Here is a 9,659-nt window from a genome sequence, read left to right on the forward strand (position 1 = left end):
AGGGCTGAGAGAACAGAGCAGGGGCAAGAAGGCAAGAACAAGAGAGACTGAAGGGGCCAAGCAGCCCGTTTTATAGTGAATCTGGCACACCTGGTTCTTGCTAGGTAACTGTGGGTCAGAGCTAAGACAAAATGCTAACAATGGCTCTGTAGTAGAACTTGCTATGAGAGATGGTGATATCCCTGGTAGTGTGTTTATTACTCGGGATTGTTTTGGCTGTACAGGGATCTTTTGTGCTTCCCTGTGCATTTTAAGATTGTTTAACCAATTTACGTGAAGAGTGGCATTGGACTTTTTATAAAAACGGCACTCAATCTGTAGACGGCTTTTGGTAAAGTGGCCGTGTCCACTAGTTAAACCTGACCAATCCATGTGCACAGGAGGTGTCTTAGGTGTCTTCTTCAGTTTCTCTCTTTGCATTTTAAAGAACGTGTGTGCAGGCATTTCTAGGAGAGTGCATTTGGAGACCAGTGGTCAACCTTGGATGTTACTCCTCATGGGCCATACACTTTCTTCTTTGACACAGGCTAACCTGGAACTTGCCAAGTACACTAGACTGCAGGCCAGCAAATCCTAGGAAGCGACACGTGCCTGTGTCTGTAGAGGAGGAATTAAAGTCTGCAGCACACAACCCTGATTAATACAGTCAGATTCCTGCCTAAGCTTACAATTTTTGTCCTGCCCTCATATCAAATTCCTGCCAACTTTCTAGAAGAGGCCCCAAAAGCTCTCCACAAAGTCAGCAGGATGAGATGAAGACATCCCGTGCCTTAGATGTCAGCCATGATGACAGTCTCAATTCATGTCATATAGTTCCTGCTTAGCCCCCACCTCAGCTCCTCCTGTGAGGTAGACATGGCTGAAGGTCAGGAGTTACTGTTGTGTGCCTTCATGGTCTGTTGTCGAAATGACTTCTGTGTGACAATGAATAAGACAGTGAATACCAGTGTCTTGCTGATGAGTCCACAGACCACGGGAATAATAACACTGGATGTAGAGCTCCTGCAGAGAGAAGAGATTGAATGTCGGTGCAATGGCCAGCCACGCTGCAGAATCTAGTGAATTCTTCCCACATTAGACATGCGTGAAGTGGAGCATAGAGCTCAGGTCCAGGAGATGCATAAAGGAGGAAGGGTTAACCCAGCATCTTGGCCTTCTCTGTGGAATGAATGAAGCCTACATATATGGAACATGATCTGTGTGGTCAGCATTCTGACCCTCTTCTGGGGACAGTCACTGAACCTTTAGTCTCATTTATTCCACCCAGAAATCAGGAAGAACCCAACCTCACTGAAAAGCCCACTTTGGATTTGTCATGAGTTTAGCAAAATATTTCTCCAAGGTCCAGGTAGAGAGCAATAGATGTAAGGAGACACACAGAGAGGAGAGAGCCCTGCTTGACCATGGGCAGATAGGGAAGCAGGGGAGGACACAAGGTCTCTGCATGACGGGACACAGGGACAAAGGGAGCACATGACAATGAGTCAGACAAAGGCCACCTAGAGTACACACAGCCTTCTGAAGGTTCTGCTACTTTCCTGTCAGTGACTGAGTGCCACTTGGGTGACTAAGCCTTTAACACCTGGNCCTCTGCAGAACACACCAGACCCAGTGTGCACCAGCAGGCAACATTAAGACCCACTAGCCTGAGACACATGCCCCTCGTTTCAGTTACTGTTGAATATTGATGTGTCTTCATTTAAATGTTGCAGTAACAGAGAGAGAAAAATGTGTCCTTCATTCCAACTAATCTAAAATGCCTTCTCATAGTCTTGTCCAGTCTTTATTCACTCTTAGACCTAATCCAGCATGACACCACTTTTAACTATTTTATAAAATCACTTATCTGTATACAGTCTCCATAGGGAATTTGAGCATGTATGTCATATATGCTCTGCATATCATCACCTATACCAGCCACCTTCTGCACATCATACTTCACAGATTATTTGAAATTCACACAGTACCATCTTGCCTGCTATGATTGTCGCTCAACATCCATACCTAATCTTTACAATTCTAATGTCAACAAATGCATAATTTCCTGTCAATCAGAAAACAATATTTTGTCAGTTATTAGTCATTGATATTACTTTTAGTTTTCTAAATTTTTATTTTTATTTGTATACATGTTCACATGGTGCTGTCTTATGTGTAGGTTTGTGCATGTGAGTGCAGTGGCCACAGAGGCCAGAAGAGGGCACAGGATGTCTTGAAACTGGCCACAGAAATGGTTGTGAGTTGCTTGACATGAACACTCAGAACTGACGTTGGGCCTTTTGTGAGGGCAGCAAGCTCTCTTAACTGCTGAGCCATCTCTCCAGTCCATTAAAAAATAATAATCATTTATCTATGTACAATTTGCATGAGAATTTCAGCATGTGTGTCACTGTGGATATCATCACACATACAAGCTGTCTTCTGAATTCTGCAATTTGGAGCTCATTCACAGTGCAGAGTGAGTCAGGGGTACCTCAGGTTAGACAACATGTGCCCAGGATTAAAAAAATTACTGCTGGGGCCTAGTGTGCAGCTCAGAGCATGGGCTAAGGATGCATGAGGCCCTGGGTTCTGTCCTCAGCACTAAGAGAACAGAAATGTTACTAAAATAGATGTTATGCAGAATGAAATAATTATGATGATATAGACTGGGGTTAATTAGAGACGTTAGATCATTGGCCATATCTATCAACTCATCCACCCATTTAGTTATAGGGTTTTCTACCTGTTTCTTCAGCTATGCATCTATTTATCCACCATCTCTCCATACACATAACCATCACCTGTTCATTCCCCAATCCTTAAAGAGATAATGGGGCCCAGTCCCCACTTTATTATCTGCAGAGCCTGGCTATGAAGAAAGGCTTTGCCATATGCGGTTCTCTCCATGTTCCTGTGATGGATTCAGAGCTGTGTGTTGAGGCCTCTAGAACTTCCAGACAAACAAGACTCCTCTCATCTTTATAAGCCGATTAGCCCGCAGGGCTTGTCAAAGTGATGGGATGCTGGCCAGCACAATAGCCTATAAGAAATCTGAAAATCTCATTGTAAAACCCTGAGACCAGTGGCTGGAGATGTGGCTTGAAGGTAAAGCATCTATTTTTATGAGTGAGGCTCTAATTTCCATCCCTAGCATTGGTAACAATAGCAGCAGGAGCAGCAGCAGCAGCAGCAGCAGCAGCAGCAGCAGCAATAACAACAACATCGCTGGGAAGTTATGTCAGAAAATTGTCATCTCATCAATGTGGAGCAAGGTACTCACAACAGTCTTGAAATCAAACAAGAAGACAAAGTAAGTAAGCAAAACAAAGCAGAGCAAAATAATCACAAAAACTGGACAGAGTCATCACACTTAACTGCAAGAAACATGGGACTAGCTGGGCATGGTGGCTCTCCAGTGTCCCTCCAGCTCTCTTGTCCCTACACTACAGGAAACTAAAGCTACAGAGGTTCCTGACGTGTTCGACATCACACAGTCAGCCTGCCATGAGAATCCAGGCTCAGAGAATTCCCCTACACTACTCCACTCCTGGGTCAGCAGGGCTGAAAGGCTTCATCAACTATGCCATTTCCCTCCTCTCACTTCTGATGTGAAGGAACTGTAGAAGCTGGGCTGGGGAGGACAGGAACCCCTTCCTCAGTCAGTCACCACCTGTCAGCTCTCAGGAAAATTTCACACAGTCTGGGGTGACTTGAGTCTGCTCCTGCTCCTGTTCCTCCCCACCCCACCCCCGCCTCATCCTCTTCTTCTAAATCCTCTCAGGACAAGGACTGGGGACAAAAACTATTCAAACAAGGAGCCTGGTGGCCTGAAAACACATTGGCATCACCTGCCATGTTTGTGAAGGCTACAACAGGGTCTGTAGGGAAGACAGCAATGGGTGGCTCGGGTTATGGTTACATACCTGGCAGCCATGGAGATCGGGTCCTGTGTGGTACTAAAAGTGTGAGCTCTCAGAGTTGGAAACGTGCCAGTGGCAGAATCACTTGAATTACCTGCAAGAAGGCACATAGAATGGACAGGTAAATGGATGGATGATAAGTAGATGGATAAAAAATAGGGAGAGAGAGAGAGAAAAATGGAGCCGAGGAGAGAAACAAAGATTGTCAGTCAAGAAGCAAGGTTTCTTTTGCAAAAATCCATTGAGAGAGTGTAAAGTCTTCCTGAGTCAGAGGCAGTGAAAAAGGAACAGAAGCAAAAAAAGGAGGAAGGGCGGGATGAGGCAAGAGGAGAGACTTCTCCAGCAGTTAGAGTGGTAAGAATTCACTTGCCTGCTGCAGCTCACTCTCCACACACCCCATCCTCTCCCTGACATCATTCCTGCTACCTCTGCATGTCATGTTCCCACTTCCTCTGTAACTCACATCACTCTCAAGGTTGGTGCAATGTCCACCCACACCATTGTATAGGAAATTCTTCCCACATAATCTTTTCAAGCTAGATCCTACTTGCAGCTTCCCCACAGCCTCTGGCCCTGTGCCAGTCAGAGGGTCCCTTCCTAGAATAACCAATTACAAATACATTCAGTGGAGAGCAGAGAGCTCAGGTCCAGGAGATGCATAAAGGAGGGAGGGCTAACCCAGCATCTGGGCCTTCTCTGTGAAATGACTGAGGCCCACATCTAGGGTATGTCATCTCTGTGGTCAGTCCTCTGACCCTCTTCCGAGGACAGTCACTGCACCTTTAGCCTCATTTCCCCATTCAGAATCTAGGAAGAACCCAACCTCAGTGAAAAGCCCACTTTGGAGTTTTCATAAGTTTAGTAAAATCTTTTTCCAAGTTTCAGGTAGGGAGCAATAGATGTAAGAAAAAGACACATAGAGGAGAGAGAGAGCCCTGCCTGACCCTTGGCAGATGAGGACACACAAACTCTGTCTGACACACAAGGACAAAAGGAGCAGGTGACAATGAATCATGGGAAGGCCACATGGATTAATGACATATACTTGGGGTGGGGTGTGTCTCTGGAAACCATGGGCAGCAGAGTGTCCATTTGCATGAGGCAAGAAGGAGGTCTGGGTCCACCAAATTCAGTAGCTGATTTTAGTTGAAACTTTTAAGGTCTGACCCTGAACAGTTTATTTCTGGCATAATTTACTATAGCACAATTTAGGGCAAAGAGTTCCCTGATTGTAATGAACTCAATCCTGTGTATACAACAAAGCTTATATAACACTATACCTTGAAACTCTTTTCAAAGTACAATGACATCTTCCATGAAGATGGGTACTATTGACTGAGAAACTATGCTCAAGATAAGGACCTTGGGAGAATGACTGAAATAAACATAAATGTTTGGATGGGGGAAGGAACAACCAGGCAGTTGTGATGTAACCATACAGATTGTGAGGGCAGAGGTCACCATTGCCAAATTTCTGGCAGAAGACAGGCTTTTCATCTCTTTTTTTGAAGAGACAACAATGCATGTTAAAGAATACTGGTTCCCCTAGTGCTTATATGTGAGCACAAGACCTCATACCCTCTACATATAAGAACTTAATGTCTAACAAATACAGAAATAGTTAATGCCCATAATTTTGGCACTGAGTAGACTGACGCCAGAAGATCACAAATCTGCAACCAGCATGGACCAAAGATTGAGACCTTGTCTAAATAAATAAGTAGAATGGAATGGCTTGATCAATGACCAGTTTATTAACTACGGCAAAGGTGGTTTAATGAATAACCATATGGTGCAGTTATACCGAGCAGAGTAAAGTTCTGTTGGTCTGAGTCTAGACTACAGTCCTGCTCCAACCATGGCTAATGATTAGATGTGTAGACATGTAGAAGTGTAAAGGTGTAGATACAGAGATTCGATAGATATAGAGATATAGGTTAGATAGATGTATAGATATATAATATATGATATATAGTATATGATATATAGTATATATAGTGTAGGTGATGGTTCTGATGATTTGATCAGGAATCTGCTCTTGAACCCTGAAGGTCTTGTTCACCAATTGGCTCTTGATTGATCAATAAAGATGCCAACAGCCCATGACTGAGCAGAAGAGGCTGGACTCCTAGGTTCCAGAAGGCAGGCTAGGAGATACAGGAGGAGGAAAGGAAATTCGCCATGCTTCAGGGTGAGAGAGAGCCATCTGCCATGTGGATCTCTGGTGGAATGGCTGTTGACTCCTTGCCTGATTAGGTCTGGTGTATCAGACAGGAGATTAGAAACACAACAAAGATGAGGGCAGATTTAGAGTTTTGAGCAAGGAATAAAGGGAAGCACAAGCTAGCCAAGGTGTGTGTGTGTGTGTTTCATCCACTGATCCAAGGGAACTAGGTTGGCGGCTGGTAGTGTGGTCCTCCCAGAGTTTAAAGTGGGGTAGTAGAAACTACATGCTACAATATAGATATTGATAGATGATTGACAGATAGATAGATAGATAGGTAAATAGATAGATACTTAGATATGGGGGAGGTATCATAGAAAATATTTAGGAAATAGAATTGAGCTCAAGTAAAGAATACATCTAAACAATATTATTGAAAGCAGTACATGTAGTCATGCAAACAGATATGGACTGGGGTAACATGCCTCTGTGTGCTGACACCCACTCCAGCCTCCTTCCTTGTTTCTTATCAGGGTGACAACATCCCCAAGGCCACTTGGTAAGGTAAGCAGGTGACAGTGCTGGAGAGGCACCCAATACAGCGAGGCCAGCTGCTGTCTCTCATCTTGTGGTTGCCACAGTTCCTCCCTAGCNCCAGCCTCAGCCCCCAGAGGAACCTGCTATTAGAAAGGCCCTGCTTCTGGCCTTTGCTAACTGCACTGCTTCCCAGGTCTAAGCTGGCAATGTTGTGTTGTGTTTTCTGGAGCTCTGAGCTATTGTCATGAACTGGGTTCCAGGGCACTTCCCCACACAGCAGTTCTTCACCTAGCTCTTTCCAGGGATTTTCACACACTGTGGGGACCTGAGGAGTTGGGATTCCATGTACCCATGGATTGCTTAGCCCTCACCTAATGACTGGGTGCAGGAATAGATATACCCTAGGCCTGCTGCCTCTGAGAGAAGCAAGTTCAGGTGTTACCTAGAGTCCCTTGCAGGACACAGATTATGGCACACCTGGGAACCCGGCACTGTTTATGACCATCAGTGCCTGTCCATCAACCGGGCAGGGGCTCTCCTTGTCTGTCACCTGGGCAAACAGCTCATTGAATCCCAGCATTTTTCTTATGGACAGCTGGGGTGACTGCTGCTGTCCTGCCTGGACTGTGACCAACAATAATCAGTATTGGTCAATGATCCCATGCTATCTATAGCTTTCTACATAATATATAAAGTTATAGGACGGGAGAGGTATAGCTGCAGTCAGAATGTGAGCAGGGTGCCTACCTCTTGAGCCTTGAAAAATAAAGACAAGGAAGAAAAAGTAAGTTCTGAAAAGATGGCTCAGTGGTTAAGAGCATACACTGCTCTTCCAGCGTGGCCTGAGTTACATTTCCCTGCAGCCACATTGGGCAGCTCACAGCTTCCTATAACTCCAAGTCCACAGATCCAATGTCTCCTGCAGCCTATGCAAGCATGTGAACTCATATGTACAATTTACACACACATGCACACATAGGCATGCACAGACACACAGACACAGACACAGACACAGACACAGACACACAGACACACAGACACACACACACACACACATACACACTGAAAAGTTAACATTTTTAAAAAGAAAAGAAAGATCAATGCTGACTCTCACTATACTGCAAATGTCATTTAGTCGATGCAGGCTGACTCCATGTAAGGTTCTTGAGCTGGTACCAAGCAAGAGACTTGAAGAGGAAGAAATAGTATATCTGCCCCCAAACCTGGAAAAGGAGTCCACAGTCACAGAGAAATGAATGCCACAAACACACCATATCTATTTTATGAGGAATATGATTTTCTTGGTGCTGAGGATGGACCAGAGCTTTGTGCATCTTTAGCCCATGCTCTGTGCCACGTGCTCAACCTAGAGCCACACACTAAACCCAAGNTGGCCACCCTGCAGTAATGCCACCCCATTTCCACATTGTGGATCATCTCACAATATTTTTAAAATANTTTTTGAGATTTTATTTATTCTTATTTATGTATATATGTGTTTGCCTGGTTTGTTTGGGCACTGTGTAGGTGAAATGNCTGCCCATGAAGGCCAGAAGAGGGTGTAGGTACTGGGAATATAGATAATTGTGGTATACTATGTGGGGGCTGGGATCAAACCCAGGTCCTCTGGAAGCACAGCTAGTGCTGTTAACAACTGAGTCATCTCTCCAGACCTGGAAATTCTGATATTTAGAAGACAGCTTGTATATGTAATAGTATGCATAGCCATATAAATGTTCAAAATATCTCTCATAGAAATTTTGTTGGGGTAAAAGATTTTAAAAATCAGCCTGGCAGAGGTGGCAGAGGCAGATGGGTCTCTGTAAGTTTAAGGCCAGCCTGGGCTACAGAATGAGTTTCAGGACAGCCAAGGCTACACAGAAAAGTTTTGTCTGAAAAAACAAAAACAGAAAATTTAAGATGAAAACAGCTAAGAGCAGGCAAATTACTGTGGGCTTATGACCACACCTATTCCCATAAGGCCACACCTCCTACAAGTGCCATTCCTTAGGAGTCTATGGAGATGACTTTCATTCAAACCACCATAATACCTAATGCTTCTCCTGCATGGAATGGACCTGGGGTCAAAGCTTGGATAGGACTAGCCTTCAGGTAACCAGTTAACCAAATGGTTAGGCGGCATGGAGAGGGCTCTGTTGACGCTCTGAGCATCATAGACAAATGCAAGAAGCCTGGCATCTCTGCAGTTTTCAGAATGAGCTATGACAGGGTCTGGAGACCAGTGGAGGTCCCAGGGCTGCCATCCCAAAGCTCACAGGTTCTTGCTTNTTAATGGTGGATCCAGGATGAGGGTCACATCTCTGACCCCCGAGTCTTCCTCACTGTCTCTCTGACTCCTCTCTGTCACATCGCTCAGGGACTGCCTCCATCTACTCTGAGGTTTCTGTGAGCTGGAGCCCCCCGGCCCTGGAGATGGTTCTGATAGAATGACAGGCAAGGGACAGTCAGGAACGGAAGGCTGTGAATGCCTGAGGAAACATTAAGATGCTTCCAAATGCATGGTGTAGGGGGATAGCTCAGCAGATGAAGGCCCTCGCTGCCAAGCCTGATGAACGAAATTCCATCAAAAGATCATTTGCATGTCCACCACAGCATGAGTATGTGCACACATACAATTACAACAGTAACAGTGTTAGGATATACTGGCTCTTACCAGTTTCTCCTGAGAAGCTAGCAAGCCTGGGTCCTAGGGTCTGCCGTGACCTTAACAAGCCTGTGGCCTTGGGGGAGGAGGGTCTTTCTCTGTNCCTCAGTTTTCAGCTACCAGAGCAGGCATTCTCAAACTTCCTAAAGCTGTGGATCTTTAACACAGTTCTCCATGTTGTTGTGAACTCAGTGATTAAGAGATTTCATTGCTGCTTCATAATTGTAATTTTGCTACTATTATGAATCATAATGTAAATATCTGATATGAGACCCCTGTAGGGCTCTTGACCCACAGGATGAGAATGTCTCTACTGAAGGAAGCTGTTTCTTGAGTCCTCTCAACTCTGGAGCCTTGGGACTCAGGAAGGCTGAGAGCCACATGGAAGGGG

At 45.0% G+C, this 9,659-nt stretch overlaps 1 protein-coding gene across 4 annotated transcripts in view; it reads right to left on the reverse strand.

The window, feature by feature from the left end:
- Nucleotides 1–629: 629 nt before the first annotated feature.
- LOC110335870 (triggering receptor expressed on myeloid cells 1-like) overlaps nucleotides 630–9,659 on the reverse strand; it is a 48,465-nt gene continuing 39,435 nt past the window's right edge. For 2 of the 4 annotated variants that reach the window (XM_021218263.1, XM_021218261.1), the window contains exons 3-4: nucleotides 3,906–3,996; nucleotides 867–1,002 (exon numbers count right to left, since the gene is read on the reverse strand). In XM_021218263.1, coding sequence (XP_021073922.1) covers nucleotides 867–1,002; nucleotides 3,906–3,996 — 227 coding nt within the window. Of the gene's footprint in view, nucleotides 1,003–3,905; nucleotides 3,997–9,659 lie in introns of all 4 variants that reach the window. The other 2 variants (XM_021218262.1, XM_021218260.1) reach the window with 1 other exon arrangement.

This window comes from Mus pahari, chromosome 18, assembly GCF_900095145.1.
Source record: "Mus pahari chromosome 18, PAHARI_EIJ_v1.1, whole genome shotgun sequence".
Taxonomy (NCBI): Eukaryota; Metazoa; Chordata; class Mammalia; order Rodentia; family Muridae; genus Mus; species Mus pahari.